At 36.1% G+C, this 18,416-nt stretch overlaps 1 protein-coding gene across 1 annotated transcript in view; it reads left to right on the top strand.

Annotated features, from left to right (window-relative positions):
• puf (ubiquitinyl hydrolase 1 puf) overlaps positions 1–18,416 on the top strand; it is a 1,022,896-nt gene that overhangs the window by 119,163 nt on the left and 885,317 nt on the right. The window contains exon 6 of the mRNA XM_090376705.1: positions 8,603–8,795. Within this exon, the coding sequence (XP_090232831.1) occupies positions 8,603–8,795 (193 nt within the window). The remainder of the gene's footprint in view (positions 1–8,602; positions 8,796–18,416) is intronic.

Raw genomic sequence — 18,416 nt, 5'->3', positions numbered from 1 at the left:
GGAAATATTTTATAATAAAAATTCAGAACTATTATACAATTTCAGAGAATATAGGCTTAGTGGTTCGTAATAAAAATATTATGTTGAAAGGGGTTTGCGAGTCAAAAAAAGGTTGGGAACTGCTGATCTAGTTGATTTAAAAATTTTGTTTCCCCTATTGAGTTTCCCTTCTGCTTGCTCCAGTAAGTTAGGGACAAATCAAAAAAATTGCTTTGGCTTTGGACAACTGCCCGGCTCATCCAAAGTTGACTTCAGAAACATTGAATTAGTTTTTCTACCTTCGAATACCACATCACTGATTCAACCTCTTGATCAGTGAATAATAAAAACCTTTGAGACCTTTTATAGATTGGATACGAGGCGAAGAATCATCCAGTCTATAGATGATGGTATGGGAACATCATCTGATATTGAAAAGCAGATAACCGTTCTAGATGCACTTCATATGACAAGTGCCTGAAATGAAGTTTTTGAAATAGTGGTTAATGAAGTTTTATTAACCACTGTTTCAAAAAATAAAAATGCGAATTAATTATTCATGATACTGATCATGTTAAAAAGACTGAAGGCATAGGTGAACAGGAGTTTAATGATTGGGTGGACATGCATGGTGACCTACAAGTTACTACAGCTTTAACAGATGAAGAAATTGCTCAGTCTGTTACTACAATTTCACTGAGAAGGAGGAAAATGAAGATGAACCTGAATGAATTCCAGTTACAAAACAGTAAACTCATGAAGCTATAGCCATTCTGAGGCGTGTTGGAAGAAACTGATGCAAGTGATCGTGAATATAGACTGTTATATAGTATTGAGGAATATATAAATAGACTTTATAGTGATAATTTAAAGCAATTTAAAATAAGTGACTATTTTTAATTATAATCATATTACAAAGTATTACGTTTATTAATAAATAAAGAATACAGTTCAACCAGATAAACGATATCTAGGTTTAATAGAACTACAAAGGAATAAAATAAAATGAGATAAAAGAATAGAAGCTTTCGAGATTAGGGATCACTTCTTCAGCTGTGAAAAATACATAAAACCTTAAATATGGAATGTGCTTAGCGTGGTCATGTAAGGCAAACAGAGCATGCACGAGGACGTGCACGTAATGCTGTAAGCATTTACTGAGCGGAACTAGGTAATTGTTGCTGCAAATGTAGGGTGAGCATATGAGCTGAGTGCCAGCACTTTCACAGTGCTGGCACTCAGCTCATATGCTCAGTGCTAGCACTTTCACAGTGCAACGCTATGGTCTCTATGATTGAGTGATACTGCACAACTCTATTGCAATTGAAAATGCTATGGCAACCAGATACGTGAAGTGACTCAAGCCACAGTCGTTGATGGTAGTGGTGTGATTGACTGATGTGATACTGATGACCTCGGTATCAGTATCACAACTGTGATTGAGGTCTTGTTGCATGGAACAATAGAGTGTGCAGAGTCAGCTGATTGAATGACCCTTTCATGCTCAGAGATGTGGTCCTGGAGTCTTCTGGCAGTTTCCCCCACATAGCAGCTGCCACAATCATGGTAGGTGATGCGGCAGAGTGCGCTGCTCCACAAAAGGAGGGGATGAGTGTCTTCACCATTGAGACGAGATCACCATCCTCTACAGGGAAGTTGCAGGCACTTTATCCGGTACCCACATAGGATCTTAGAAATGCATTCTGAAGCATTCGTGCAATACAGAATGTAGGCGATCACGGACGTGCGCCAGGCTCTTGGGCTTGTAGATCATGTTTGTTCAGGACATAGGCAGGATGGTCACAGCTGGTGAGGTCTGCTTTCATTTTAGAAACTTCGTTGCGCCTGACACCCATGGAGCTGGAATGGTTCCAACCCCAAGTGAGTAGGACGATCGTGGTACTGAATAGGTCACAGGGAGTATGCGCTGACCTGTAGTTGTTAATTTGGCCAGCACAAATGGGCTTTAGGTAGACTGAAGTTTCCAGATGTGAGCCTATGCACTGCATCAGAACATCCATGGAGAGGGTGTTGACTAATTATATTGTGAACTGGATGAAGGAAGATAGGGAGTTGAGATGTTGTAATGTCTGTGTCTCTGAACCTCAATGTGGGGGATAATAGTGAAGACAACATACAGATTTATTTATTTATGATTATGGAACAAGAGACCTTTTCAGTTTCATTTGTTCTACTTATGGCCCCTGTACATATGTTATAGTGGAGCTATAGAAATCTTTCATCTTGATAGCCTGCAACAGACAGCACCTTCGTTTCTCCCGTCAATGCAAATCCCATGCATCATTCCTAAAGGCTTCCGAGTCAAGGTACCCTTCAATCATATCCATATGAAACGTGCCTGTTTCAGCTTTGGCCTTAGAACCTTGCAGATATGGATTGGATATTTACACTATAGCTGTGGAGAGCCACCATCAAGTCCAGACTTACCCAAGAACTCAAAGGTTTGGTTTCGTCATTAACCTTTACCAACCTAATTCATACTCTATGTTCGCAGGCCATTTGTGAGTCTGAAGTTTACTGCTTGCGTCAGCAGGCGCATCCGTAACCAGGTGGGCAGGAGCAGCAGCAGTCCGTAGCACACGCTTCTTGATTAGACCGGGGTTTGAGCCCGTGCCCACCAAATAAGGAGGATGCGGAAAAGGTCAGGGAATGACCACTGCATATCCTCGGAGCAATACGGCCTTAGTTGCTAATGCTCCTAAAAAATAAACAACAAATAGCGTCAGCAGCATAAGTTCAGTGACTTACTCAGAGAGGTCCACACTGCCAATGCTTGCAAGAATCCCTCTGTGGACAACTCTCGCTTCGTCTTAAACCTCAGCAGCAAACATTTATCTTGTAAGCAAATCAAACTGCTCACCTTCGGTATGAAGTTTACCATCCTTCCAATCATGCATCTTGCAATGGGGTTGGAGGCATTTCTGACCTGCCTTCCTGAGGAAACTGTGAAAGAGATTCATTTTAGGACGGCCTCAATTCTGCAGCACGTCCATACCATTGCCTTTAATCTCATCTGTAGCCAGCATGCAACCCTTTGTATACTCAGAAATGACAATACCATTGTCATTCTATTAGCTGACAAAGGATTCTGTACATTGTGATGGATCAACCTGAATATCTGAGTAAGGCTTTCTCCCTTCTACTCAATCCCAGTGTCTGTGAACCAGTGCAAGACCCTCCCATCAAAATCTTGGAGTGGTTGGAATCTAGGGTCAAATAAGTTGGTTAATAATTGGTTCACGTCCAAGAATATCTCAGAAACAACATGACAACTTCATGTCAAGGGCTGCCAGCTCCCCCAATTCCATGGCCTACCAAAGGTGCATAAGCCAGGCATTCCTTTAAGGCCGATTGTCTTTTGCTGCAATTCTCCAACATACGAACTGTCGAAATATGTCGCCTGGCTACTAACACCCTTTGTAGGAAAAAGCAGTCATGTTTCAAACAGTGGAGAATTCTTGCTCCTTATCAAAGACCTCACCGTTTCTGAAGACAAGATCGTGGCCTCCTTTGACGTCTCTTTATTTACATCTGTACCGGTACAACAAGCCATCGTATGTGCCAGGGCGCCTCTGTAGCCAGGTGGGCAGGCCCCAAGTGCCAAGCGATAGGGACCAAGCGATTTTCTTAAGCGAATTCTAAAGTGATCCTTCCAAGTGATTTTGTTCTCTTTCATTTCTAGCCGCTCTTATTCTCAGTTCATTGTAAGTGGTTCTTCACTTAGCAGATTTTAAGTAGAACCCAGGAAGGAAAATCACCTTTCTTTTTTAGGATATTTATCCATTTTCTCACTAACAAACTAATCCGCCAGCCGCTTGGTCACTAGGTGGCACTGCTCCTGCCTCCCCGTGGTGGGGCCGGAAACCTGAAAGGAAAAATAATCCTTTCAGGGCTAAAAGGAGCAACAATGGACTTGACAAACCAGGCTTCTCCTGGAATTATGGATCAAACTGATCACAATCGGCAGGAAGATGATCCTAATCCATCTACTGCCAAAAGACAAAAGAAAGATGTGACCCAAACCATCTCGCCACTCTTTACACATGGTAGATGCCATGATTGTGGCATCTACCATGGGGGAACTGTCAGAAGACAGTTCCCCATTGTAGATGCCACAATCATGTGGACTCCAGGACCACATCTCAGAGCATGAAAGGGCCATTTGATCGGCTTACTCTGTGCACTCTGCAGTTGCAGAGCACTAGTGGTCCTTGCAGCATGACCTCAATCCTAGATGTGATACCGGGGTCGTTGACCAGTCATGCCACTACCATCAACGACTGTGGCTTGAATCACTTCACATGTCTGGTTGCCATAGCATTTTCAATCGCAATAGAGGCATGTAGTTGCACCCAATCATAGAGGCTGTAGTGTTGCATCGTGCGCACCCTACATTTGCAGCAACACTTACCTAGTTCTGCCCAGTAAATGCTTACAGTATTACATGCGTGCTCTCTGTTTGCCTGACATGACCACGCTTGGTATATTCCATATGTGAATTTTTTATATATTTTTCATAACTGAAGAAGAGATCCCTAATCTCGAAAGCTTCTATTTATTTATCTCATTTTATTTTATGCCTTTTTAGTCCTGTTAAACATAGATATCATTTTTCCGGTTGAACTGTATTCTTTATTTATGATTATGGAGCCCGGAACAAGAGGCCTTTTCAACTTCATGGTTATGTTTAATTAATATGTAAATTAATTAGGCTATGTAAGTATAAATTTATTTTCATTTTGCTCACCTGTGGATAACATTTTCTGATTTTCGCATACTGTTTAATTTGTAATAAAGTGTAAATTTGTGTTTTATATCTTTATTTTTATAGTCTGTTTATAATATTAGTCAGTTTTCGCTTATTAGATCGGCATTTATTAGAATCAGAATTCAATTATATATCTATAATATTATATCTGCCATATATATCACTATATATCTGCTGCTTACTGTACTTGTTTCCAGAAGAAACTTATAGGAAAAGTTCATCTTGTCTGTAGCTCCAAAGCTGGTTTATATACCATCTTTGTCAGCTTTTTATGGAGTTAGTTTTTGTGTGTTAGTCTTTGATGCAATTCAACTTCCTTGCTTCAGGTTCGTTAGTGGTATTCTGGTGCATTGTTTTTAGATGGTCAAAATCTTACTATTGGAATGTTTCCCAGGATTTAGTAATGATCTAGATGAAGATCTGTATCTGATTTCAACAGGTATCTTCAAAGGAAGTATATTATCTGCCTTGTTATTTCTCTTAAGACTAGTCCATTTTTCAAGAGTGTTAGCCTATGCAGACAGTATGGTCCTTGCTGTTAAAACTTAATTATGTTAATACATTCAACTTAATATAAATTACATTATTTTGATTTTTTCATTAAATCTTATACAGCAGCATATTGTCCCCAAGCTGTTAGATTATTTGAATTGTTTCAGCTTTTCCACTAATTCCAACACATCTTGGTGTATGGTTTTCTGTTTATTTCTGATGCCTGTATTGATGATTTTATATATTTCCGGAGGTCAACTTCTATATTTATGGTTTGTGAAGTTAGGTATGATGCTTCATCCAGAGATTTGCTTGAAACAGCATTTTTCAGTGATAAGAACTAAACATTTAAAAACTTATTGGAATTTAAAAATGATGTATGAAAAATATCAAATAGTAGTTTTGTAACAAATAGCACAAAATACAGTCCATTCTGATTATTTGGGACACATCGGGACTAGTGCATTTTGGCCCGATTAAGTGGCTGCCCCGATTATGCGAAGTTTCACGTAAATAGTTAAAAATACAATGTACCCCCCCCCCTACAATTGGTTCACTGTACAATCAAATCATGTTACGATGGAGTCACCATTCACTATATGATGTGCAGTAAGCGCCGGTCATTGTGATCACATTTGTGAATTGAATTTTAATTCTATTAAACAGCGATTATAATTAGCGAAGCAAAGATATATTAAGCACAAATTTATTACCTTACCAATTAAAAAACTAAATGATACGTGAAAATCGGAAGAATATACATGATAATTGCAATAATTAATATGTACTGTACATACGAACTAGTTGACATTTCTGTTCACTGACATTTGTGGGTGGGGTTAAAATTTAAAACAGTAAAAATATAAGCAATCAATAACAAAGAACACGGCACACACACAAATTGCAAGTAACACAATATGCGCAAGTGAGAATGGAGTAACGAATTACAAAGCTTTAAAAATAGGAATGAAGACAAGGAAAATTAATTTTTTTATATGATTGAAGATTTCATGGAAGTGTAAACACATTTCTCCATAATAATCCACAGAATTCCAGCTGTCGGTGTTATCGAAAATTCAGTAAGATCAAGTTTACTGTCCGTTTACATAGATTTCACTAACAGAAAAGCCCAATAAACATGTGACTGCCAATTGTTTTTATTGTTTTATGGTTGTGACCTCCAGAATTTTGACCGAACCACGTGGTACTGTCAGAGACAATCGTAGGGTAATCTCCAGTGCTGCGGTCTCCTGCCTCGATTAAACGGAATGCTGTCCCAATTAAGCGAAGTGAACCCTGGCAATTTTCTCGATTGGTTTCTGTTTTTTAAGATTTGCCCCAAATAAACGGCTGCCCTGATTAACCGGTGGCCCAAATAACCGGAATCCACTGTATTTTGTGCTATTTGTTAGACATTTGTTATTATGGATTAATGCATACATCAGCAGCTTACAGGAATCTTTAAACCATTCTGTGTCTTAAATATTAGCTTCTCTGATGGCTGTCTGGAAAACTAAACTTGTCTGTGGTCTCATCTAGGATACTTATGCTGAAGAATCTGGGTCCTACAGCAGTCAAATCTTTGTGGAACCTTCAAGTCATTTCAATCATTGTGAATTTTCACTCTGGTGAAGATGAAACCATACATCCATGGGAGTTTATTCACTGGCATATTCCAACTAGATCTCTTTGTAGTAAACCCAACTTGTGTTAAATTGATTACAAGGAATTTAAAATATACTATCTGCTTTGTGGATGTTCCCTTGAAATTTTCTCCACCTGGAACATTGATTCTTTTTTATTGACTGCTTTGTCTTCCTGTGAGATGACAGTTAAGGAAAGAATGTTATCAGTGTGAGTTAATGTAGTGCAAACCCTTTTTTTTTGTTTAAATTATTTCTTTTTCATTTTTTGGGGGGTAATTTCTTCTGTAAACACCTATAGTTTGCTGTACTGGGGTAGCCTTATATTTACTGCATAATTTGCATATAATGCAGTAACAAAGGAAATGGATGCAAAAAAAATAATTTTGACATTGTATACTTTGATTTCAGAAAAGCTTTAGATCTTAAATATTCTTTATTACTTTTTAAATATTAAATATTCTTTTTTTATTTCACCGATCTCCAAAGCTTTAGCTTAGTTCCACAGAAAAGCTTGCTGTACAAATTGGAGCAGTATGGCATTAAGGACAAGTTACTGCTAGGGATAAAGTTGGTTAAGTAGAAGAATACAGAGTGGGTATCAATGGGTGAACTTTCTCTTTTTTGACTAATGCTGTTAGTGGATTACACAAGAGTTTGCTGCTGGGTCTGTTGTTGTTTCTATATTTCTTAATGATATTGATGAATGCTTAATGTGTAATTTTGCAGATGGATTGACAAGTGGCAACTGAAGTTTGACGATAGTGTGGAAAGAAAATGGGATTAATTGCACAGACTGATTGCCAGGACAGCTCACGGGTTTTATAATGATTTATAGGAAGTTTGCTTGCAGGTATAAGGAAGTGATTACTCTATTTCATAAAGCAATGGCTAGGCCATATCGTGATTGAGTAAGCTAATTGGTGATGGCATCCTTCCTCTTGTGTAGACAACACATAAAAGGTAGAGTGGGCATAAATTTAAATTCAGGTGGATGGTTGCAGGATAAATATGTGGAACTCAACAGCCAGCTGGCAGTTGATTGTTAAAATAGACTTCATTTGGTGCTGTTTTGAATAAATTTAAGGAGGAACTAGACATTAATTTTTAGAGGGATCAGACAGGTGAAGTGGGAAGTGTTTTTTTTTATTTTTTTATTGGTCGATGCTATATAAATTTTCTTTGTTGCATTATTTGCCACCACAAATATTATATATTGTTTGTGGTTTAGCAACTGCCTTCTGTTGCCGAATGTTGGGAATTTTGTCATCTTGTTAATCAGCAACAATTATTCATAAATTTAATTTGTGATGAAATTTTAATTTGATCACAAATTTGATTAAAATTTAATTTGTAATCAAATATTTTTAAAAGGTCAACTGCATTCAGAAATATTGTAGAATATGTGTTGGAAAGTAGAGATGGTACTGTGGCTTTTCTTTTAATGTTCAAAAAGTTAGCTTTTATCCAGCAGTATGTTGATTTCATGATCAACTTTTATCTGATGATTTCAAAGTGCAACTATTTATAGCTTGTTTACTGACTGCTTTTTATTGACAGTAACAGTCAGTAAAAAAACTATAAAAATGAAAGGTAATCATTTTCAATTTAAGATTCATTCAGGAGGTAGCATTTAATTTAGGCATTTATGTTACATATTTCTGTATAATATAAATTAATAGTGTTTTACATTTTTCAGGTATTTGTGTAAAGTATCAGATAATGACTTAAGGATAGCTGGCAGTCGCAACATGTTTGAATTTATGTGGACAGCAGTAAAAGATCCTTTAGATGCACATGCAACATTTGATAAAGAAGGCCTTGATTTAGCCTTTAAGTACTTTAGTAGTACTACCTTAACTATGCGTCTAGCTGGAATTTCTCAGATTAATGTGAGTTTCTCATTTGGATTAATGTGTGTGCATGTGTGCGATTATAAATTAATCTAGAAGATTTAAACATTTCATATATAAATTATGTTCTTTCTGTTAATATAATGAAAACTATAAACGTTTATTGTGGCTTATAAACATGCCATATATGATAAATTTTTTATTGCCATGTCATCCGACTACTGTTGTAACTATTGGTTCTATAATATATAGTTAAGTTAGTATATATAATTTTTGTTGTGGCTATTTATGTTTAAAGCATACAAGGTCCGTCAGAAACAGCTGTCACAATTTGATAATTTTTTTTTATTTAAAAAAATGCAAAACAAACATCTGTTTTATACATTTGGGCATTTTACCTTGAAAATATTGATATAAATGTGCTCCTTTGAGTATTATATGTTTTTGAACACATTGAGCGAAATTCATCATCACTTTGTTTAGCATTTGTCTCATTAATTTCTTCATAAATGTGCATCTTCTTTGGTAATTTAATTCATGGCTTGATTGTGTACTATGGCTCTTGAAGTATTCCCCTAAGAAGTCAAGTGCCATAAGATCAGGGAACAAGGCAGTTTTTGCAGATCTCCAAAGTGAGAAATGAACTTGCGCAGGAAGATTTCACATAAAAAATTCATACTCAGTCTTGTTATGTGAGTTGTTCTTTTAACAAGTTATTTCATCTCTGTTGTAAAATTCTTCAAATTGTGATTGAAATTTCTGAATCATGTCACAGCGGCATTCTGTGTTGACTTAAATTGCTTGCTATTTCATTTTTGAAAAAGAAAGGACCAACAATCTTAAAACTCTAAACAGCATGTCATACCTTTAGCATATAAAGTGGCAGGTCTTGAACTTGATGAGGATCATCATTAGCACAGTAACTATATTATTTGTCAACCTAACCATTAAAATGAAAATGTGCTTCATCATTCATAAGTAGTTTTTTCTTGTTCAGGCATTATCAGATTTCAATTCATAAAATGCATACCAAAATTTAGTTGATTTGTTTTGTCATTTTCACTGAGTTCTGGAATGGTAGCCATTTTCTAAGAGTGAAACTGTTGTGCATGAAGAATATACTTCACAATAGCCCTGACAAAAATTTGGCATATATGAGCATAAGAATGAATGGTTAATTTTGGACTCTGTTCAGCAGACTAGCAAAACCTATTATACATTCTCAGGCTTATTTACAGTATATGGAGTTTATTATGACTTGGTGTCTGTTACAGCACTGGTGGTTTTAAAATTTATTAACCACTACTTGATCATGTTGACAAACAAAAAATGTTGCTGAAAATTACACTACGTTGTAATGATAGATTTTAAAAAAACACTGTATGCATTAACACTATATTCAATGCTCCAGTGCTTCTTAAGGAGGTGCCTCCGTAGCCAGGTGGGCAGAAGCAGCAGTGTGTGGCACATGCTTTTTGATTAGACTGGGATTCGAGCCTGTGACCACCAAATACGGAGGATGCGGAAAGATCAGGGAATGACCACCGCATATCCCCGGAGCAATATGGCCTTAGTTGCTAATGTTCCTAAAAACCAAATAACAAACAAACAAACAGCTTCTTAAGGAACTGATCTCCCTAGCCTGTTACACAATTTCACTAAAAGCAGATGCCTTCTGTGCAGATACAGTAGAAAAACTCAGTAATGAAATGTGTCAGATGCTTCCGTGGAACCTAAATAGTACACAATGGTGATTTTAAGTACACAATTTTATAAGTACAGGGTAGGTTTTAAAACAGATTCTGGCTTAAAATGGAACCTTTTTTTTTAGGTCCAGAAATTGTACTTAGTCTCATTATGGACATCATAATAAAAGGCTAAGGGATGACACTGAAATCAAATTTGCAACTGATTCCTTTTACTGTTTTATAAATCTGATTTACTAACTACAATTATTTTAGCTTTTAATTCCAAAAGAATAGACTTTCTAGACTCTCTCTCTTATCAGAAACAGTACTAGCATTATCTCTTACACAGTTATCGGCCATTGTTTCTGGACAAATAAATTTTTAATTAGTCAAAGGGAACACATTTTCTGTTCAATGGCTCAACATTTGATGGCTGGATCTATTTAAATAATAAAATGTGTTATAAAATTAATTGAGAAAAAAAAAATACTTAAATAAGAAGCAACTTACACTGTGCTGCCACTTTATTAGGTACACCCGTGCTGTGCACACAGACTGTCTACCACACAACGTTGCAAGTCACCCGGCCACATTTGTGGATATAAGTGCAGCAGAACAACCTTTCTAGTATCAGTTAAGTGTATATACCATAGCAAGAATGTGGAAAAGGAGTGATCTAACGGACTTTGAATGTGGCATGGTAGACATGCTGGTGCAAGAAATGCTGGACAAAGCATCTCTGAAACGGCAGTTCTCCTGAGCTTTTCACGCACCACAGTTTCAAGGGTGTATTGAAGAAAATTGCTTTTTGATGAGAGAGGTCAGAGGAGGATGGCTAGAATTGTGCAAGCAAACAGACGGGCCACAATGTCGCACATCACATCAGAATACAACGTTGGTGCGCATAACAAAATATCACAACAGACCACTAGTCACACTTTGTCGTGAATGGGCTACAACAGCCAACGGCCATATCGTGTACCTTTGTTATCAGTGAAGAACAAGAGAGCATGCCTCCTGTGGGCACAGCAACACCAGCACTGGACTATCGAGGATTGGAAAACAGTTGCTTGGTCTGACGAGTCGATGTTCCTGGTGCATCATTTGATGGAAGGCTCAGAATTCGGCAAAAGCAACATGAATCCATGGACCTGTCATGTCTAACGACTACTGTGCAAGGTGGTTGGGCAGTGTTAGGGTGTGGGAAATGTTTTCTTGACATGTTGGGTCCATTGATACCCATAGATTCATGTCTGAATGCCACATCGTACCTAAAGATCATTGCTGACCAAATGCATCCATTCATGTTGACAGTTTATTCTCAGTTAGATGGTTACTTCCAGCAGGATAATGCGCCAGTGCACAAAGCCCGAATCACTATGGAATGGTTCCAGGAACATGACAATAACTCTTCTTTGCTGCAGTGGCCCGCTCAGTCCGCAGATCCTATTGAACATCTTTGGAATGAGCTGGAAAGGGCTGTTCTCTGCAGGCCTACTCCGTCGAATCTCAAGGAACTGCTTGACACACTCATGTCAGAATAGTACTCCATTCTGCACAACATTTTGATACGTAAAAATTGGAAGAATATACGTGATAATTGGAATAATTAATACGTACCGTAATATGTACATACTAACTAGTTGACATTTCTGTTCACTGATATTTGTGGGTGGGGGTTAAAATTTAAAACAGTAAAAAGATAAGCAATCAATAACAAAGAACACGGCACACACAAATTACAAGTAACACAATATGTGCAAGTGAGAACGGAGTAACGAATTACAAAGCTTTAAAAATAGGAATGAAGAGAAGGAAAATTAATTTTTTTATATGATTGAAGATTTCATGGAAGTGTAAACACATTTCACCATGATAATAACCCACAGAATTCCAGCTGTCGGTATTATCGCAAATTCAGTAAGATCTAGTTTACTGTCCGTTTATGATAGATTTCGCTAACAGAAAAGCCCAATAAACAGGTGAATGCTAATTGTTTTTATTGTTTTATGGTTGTGACCTCCAGAATTTCGACCGAACCACGTGGTACCGTCGGAGACAATCGTAGGGTAATCTCCAGTGCTGCGGTCTCTTGCCCCGATTAAACGGCATGGTGTCCCAATTAAGCGAAGTAAACTCTGGCTGTTTTCTCGATTGGTTTCTGTTTTTTAAGATTTGCCCCAAATAAACGGCTGCCCCGATTAACCGGTGGCCCAAATAACCAGAATCCACTGTATTTTTATTTTTTCAATTGATTTTAGCCATTTTGTGCATCAGAAAACAGACATAAAAGCAGATTGTTGTCAAGTAGGCCATCATAAAGTGGTAGGACACCTTAATAGGTGTCCTTTGTTGCATTATTAACATGTTCTATAAACTGTCATATAAAGCAAAGCAAAAATTTTGTATGTTATTATCAAATGGTAAAAACATGCTACCTCCTTTATTAAAACATGTTTTTACTTAATTGAGCTAGACAGATGACTTGTGATTTCCAAGTAAAATTTGTAAATTGCAAACTCTTCTTGTTTCTGTATTGGTTGTACTAGGTTGTCAGTATACTTCTGGACTTCTGAGTGAAGTACATTTTTCAGATTGATAAAGCTATGTCAATATAGTGCCTAGGCTTTTCACTGTGGTTGGGACTCCATTCATAGAGCAGCACTGTATTCATATGACTCTGTATTCAGTAAACTGAAATATTATTATTTATAATAACATAAAATTAGGATAATCTCAATGTGATATGCCATGATACTAGAATGCAGTTCATACCTTATTATGGGCTACTGCAGGTGTGGAATTGACAAGCTGTCAATCACACAACGTGACCATGTGTAGGAAATGCATACGTAATTATGTTATTGTAAAGCATATAAGCAAAATTATTAATTGAACTTAAGCTACAGTTTTAATTAAAGATACACTGAGAAATAAACATAAAAATATCTGTGATGGAGAAACTTTATTATTGTTTAGCTGTAGAATTCATGTGAATAAGAAAACACTATTGTTACCATTGTTAGTTTTATAATGAATCGGCATCTTAGGACATAATACATCATTGTACAATTACAATTGAACTTCCCAAATTTGGCTGTTCATTATCTGGTGCTCATTATGTTTCGAAAAATTGGGTCTCTAAAAAATGAGGTCTGCAATTCAATTGCAGACCTCTCTAAAGGATGACAAGTGGTGAAACCACTGTAATTTTACTTAAGATATTCTGTTAAACTTCACTAAAAATATTCGTGGTATTTTTTTTTTTGTTTGTTTTTTTATTTATGTTTGTTGAATTTTTCATTTCGCTGGTTAAAAAAAAAAAAAAAAATCCTCCTTGCTACTTATGTTTCATTCCTCATGCCAATCCAGTTGGTCTCTGAGTTTCCCTAGCTGTCAATTTCTGCTCTTTACAGAAATAACTTATTCCAGTAATTAATAACTAAGAATCAGACAATTAAAGTTCACAATGGTTAATTTCAGTTGTTTGGTTTTGTCTTATAAAAACTTGGAGTTTTTTTTTTTTTTTTTTTTTTTAAACATTAGTCATAAAGACTTAACCTTAATCAGATTCATGAGTTCAGTAAAACCAGTTTTCTGGTATATTTGTGTCCTTTAGAATTGAAGCATTCTCAGTTATAATTAGAGCATATCAAATAAATAACACTGCTTCACATTTTAAAAGGAAAATACATTCCTTTCATTTCTGCTTGTATCAGTTGTATGTATTGTTTTGACTTAACCTTGAAACAGAATTCCAAAGTGGGTTGAGAAATGTTTGTAAATAAGTAATAGTTTATTAGTAAATAGTAAATGAAGAATCAGAAATCCCCGGGGGAAGATGAAATTACTGTAGAGTTGTTAAAATTGGGAGGAAGAGACATAACACAAAACCTGGCAAGGCTCTTCACAAAATGCATTAAAGGTGTGACACCTAAGCAGTGGAATAATGCAATCATAGTTTTGCTGCATAAGAAAGGAGATAAGTCATAAATTGGAAATTATAGACCAATTAGCTTGTTATCCCACATCTACTTGTTCACAAGAGTCATTACTAACAGATTAGAAAGGATACTTGATGAGAATCAACCGAAAGAGCAAGCTGGCTTTAGGACAGGATTCTCAACTATGGATCACCTTCACGTGATATCACAGCTAATGAATAAAAAACACCATTATGCCTGGCATTTGTGGATTATGAAAAGGCATTTGACTCCATACAGCATAAGGCAATGTTTTGGGCACTGGAAAGACAAGGCATAGATACCCCATATATTATGATTTTGAAGAAAATGTATGAGAATGCTACCTCCTTTATTAAACTAGACAAAGACAGTAGGAAATTTAAAATTGAGAAAGGAGTTCGACAAGGAGACATACTCCGAAGCTGTTTACTGCTGCCCTTGAGGAAGCTTTCAGATTAGACTGGTCGCAGAGAGGAGGCAATGTCAATGGAGAGTACCTAAACCATTTACGATTTGCAGATGACATTTTGGTCATAACCATGATCCCAAAGAATTAGAGGAAAATCTTAATCAATTATGCAGAGTTAGTAAGGATTTTGGACTAAAGATGAATATGGCTAAAACAAAAGTAATGATGAACAAATATGCTACAGAAAGGGACGTAATGATTGAAGGAGCAGTAATTGAAAAGGTGGAGTCATATACTTATCTAAGGCAAGTTATTAACTGTAATAATGATAAATGGCTGGAAGTCAAGAGAAGAATAAATTTTGGATGGATAGCATTCAGGAAATAGCCACATACTGAAGAGCAATATCCCAGTTTGTAAAATAATAAACTTAAAATAAATGTAAAATAATGAACCAATGTATACTCCCCGCCATGACTTATGGAAGTGAAACTTGGGCACTCACCAAAAGAATGGAAGAGAAGCTGAGAACTGCACAGCAAAGAATGGAACAAATTATATTGGGAATAAGACTGTTAGATAAGAAGAGAAACACATGGATTAGGCAGCAAACTCAAGTAAAGGACATCCTTATCAAAACTAAAGAACTAAAATGGTCTTGGGCAGGACACACAGTTCGAAGACATGATGACAAACGGACTAAGAAAATAACAGAATGTAGAGTTGAGCTTCTAGCTCCAAGAGGAACTAGATGAAAACCTGGTAGACAATGGCAGAGATGGATATATGAAATTCATGAGTTTGTGGGTAGTAAATGAATAGCCATTGCACAAAACAGAAGGAACTGGAAAGTTGCTTGAGAGGCCTTCATCCTGCAGTGGTTTGAAAATGGCTGATGATGATGATGAATAGTTTATTGTATTGAATTTTCTGGATGTAGGATTTTCTCATTATTACATGGTCATTAAATATATATATATTTTTTTTTTTTTTTTCAGAATGTAAAGATTTAATGATTTTTTAAATTAAATTAATTTTTTTTTTTTTTTTTTTTTTTTTTTTGTAGTTATTGGCGCATCGGCTTCTTTGGCCATAATGCACCTCCCAAGGTTTTTGCAGTACTTTGATCCAAGCCCGAGGCGGGATTCGAACCCGCGACTTTTGGGTTGCCAGGGAGCACTTTATCCACCCGGCTAGCCCGGTCGGTTTTAAATTAAATTAGTAAAATAATAAGAGGAGTATACCTCAATATAGTGCGTAGAACATTTCCGTATGATACCCTCCAGAAATTAAAACGGAAAAAACGAAAAAATCGACAACTTACCGGTACATTAAAGTAAATTATAAATAATTAAAAAAAAATCAATTTAACACAATTCAAATCAATTTAAAACAAATAAAAATCAAATTAATGCAATTAAAAGAATCTAACGAAAATATTCAAAACGATTTTCCTTCCTGAAGCTGACAACGCTTTTCGACCGTATGTCGTGATCACAGGAATGAAAATTACCGAATCGGGTTAAACCTGATACTTAAATAGAGAGTATTTGTCTTCGCGCATGCGCGTAAAGGTCCACACATCGGAGATCAAATATGGCCGCCGAACATTAACAGAATTCTCGTGCAATTTAATTTCAACGGTTTCTGCAATTAATAGTCGCGTATAATTACGTTGAACGTTAAGTATTTTGGCTTCGTTAAATAAAAAAGTATGTTTTTTGTTAATGGCATGAAAGGCTAATTCTGACGCTGCTGAACGAGAAATGAACTGAGGCTTCATGTTGATTTACACGAATATTAAGAGAAAAACGGGTCGAACCCTGATAAGACGAGTCGCAATCACCGCAAGAAATGTTGTATACCAGATCATTAATTTGTGTTGTGAACGCTGAAAGAACCAAGCGATTGTTCAGTATAGTGTGTAACTTCCGTATAGGCCTAGCTACAATTTTAAATTCGGTATCTTTAAAGAATTTGTTAAGCTGTTTGTGCCACTGTTAAACATATGGGACAGAAATAAAGTATTTTTTGATATTACTATTGTTCATTGGTGTAGTATTTTGTATCCTATCCTTAGCTTGTACCCTAATTCGGTTTATTGTGGTAATGGAATAACCACTGTTTAAGAATCTGCTAGTCAATATTTGTATTTCTGAGTCCAAAGCAGATTCCATCGTTGAATATTTATAGGCATTAAGAAATTGATTAAAGATAATCGATCTTTTGTAGGTGAACGGGTGATAGCTATTATAATGTAGAAGCATACCGGTGTTTGTAGGTTTTTGTTAGATGCTAAATTGTATTTTATTCGAGTGCCGGGTAAGAGTGAAATTTAGAAAGTTGAATGACTTAGTATTCGTATCCTCCCTTTCCAATGTAAATTTGAGTCTAGAATGAATATTATTAAACGAATGTAAGATGTCTTGAATAGTATTACTATCGGTAATAACATCTAAATACCTCCCATAGTATGTGATACGGGTTCGAAAAGGTGTTAAATGTATCTGTTCAATCGTTGAGAGATAGATCTCTGACATTAAGCCACTCAGGCTCAAACCCATTGGTAATTCAAAAATTTGTTTGTATACCTTGTCTCGAAAGGTGATGTAGTTAGCTTCAACTAACAGTTTAATTAAATGAAAAATTTCCTTAATAGGTAGCTTCGTATAATTAATCGGTGTCGAGTTTTTATTTAACACATCCCAAATAATATCTAATGTGTATTCAACGTTTACATTCGTATATAATGAGGTAACATCTAGTGAGAATAAATTGTCATTGTCGCCGAGTCTACAGTCTTTAAGCTTATTAAATAATGTATCGTAGTTCTTAATCCCAAATTGTATTACCTGTCTAAAGGGTTTTATAATGTTATATACATGTGTGGCTAAGGATGAAAATGCCGAGTTCCTGTAGGAAACAATAGGTCGAATAGGAAACCCAATCTTGTGTAATTTTACCTGACCGAAAAGTGCAGGAATATTGTATGTTCTGGACTTCAATTCCTTTAACTGAACCATAGTAATGTAGTTGTTTTTTCGACACGTGGTTAACGTTTTATTGTATTGATTGACCAAATTGGTAAACAGTGCCGGGTCTACTTCACGATAAGTGGAGGATACGGATACTAAGTCATTAAACTTTCTAAATTTCACGCTTACCCGGGACTCGAATAAAATACAATTTAGCATCTATCGAAAACCTACAAACACCGGTATGCTTCTACATTATAATAGCAATCACCCATTCACCTACAAAAGATCGATTATCTTTAATCAATTTCATAGTGCCTATAAATATTCAACGATGGAATCTGCTTTGAACTCAGAAATACAAATATTGACTAGCAGATTCTTAAACAGGGGTTATTCCATTACCACAATAAACCGAATTAGGGTACAAGCTAAGGATAGGATACAAAATACTACACCAATGAACAATAGTAATATCAAAAAATACTTTATTTCTGTCCCATATGTTTAACAGTGGCACAAACAGCTTAACAAATTCTTTAAAGATACCGAATTTAAAATTGTAGCTAGGCCTATACGGAAGTTACACACTATACTGAACAATCGCTTGGTTCTTTCAGCGT

This window comes from Mastigoproctus giganteus, chromosome 6, assembly GCF_048544385.1.
Source record: "Mastigoproctus giganteus isolate SK-2022 chromosome 6, ASM4854438v1, whole genome shotgun sequence".
Taxonomy (NCBI): Eukaryota; Metazoa; Arthropoda; class Arachnida; order Uropygi; family Thelyphonidae; genus Mastigoproctus; species Mastigoproctus giganteus.
This window is presented reverse-complemented; position numbering and strand designations above follow the sequence as displayed.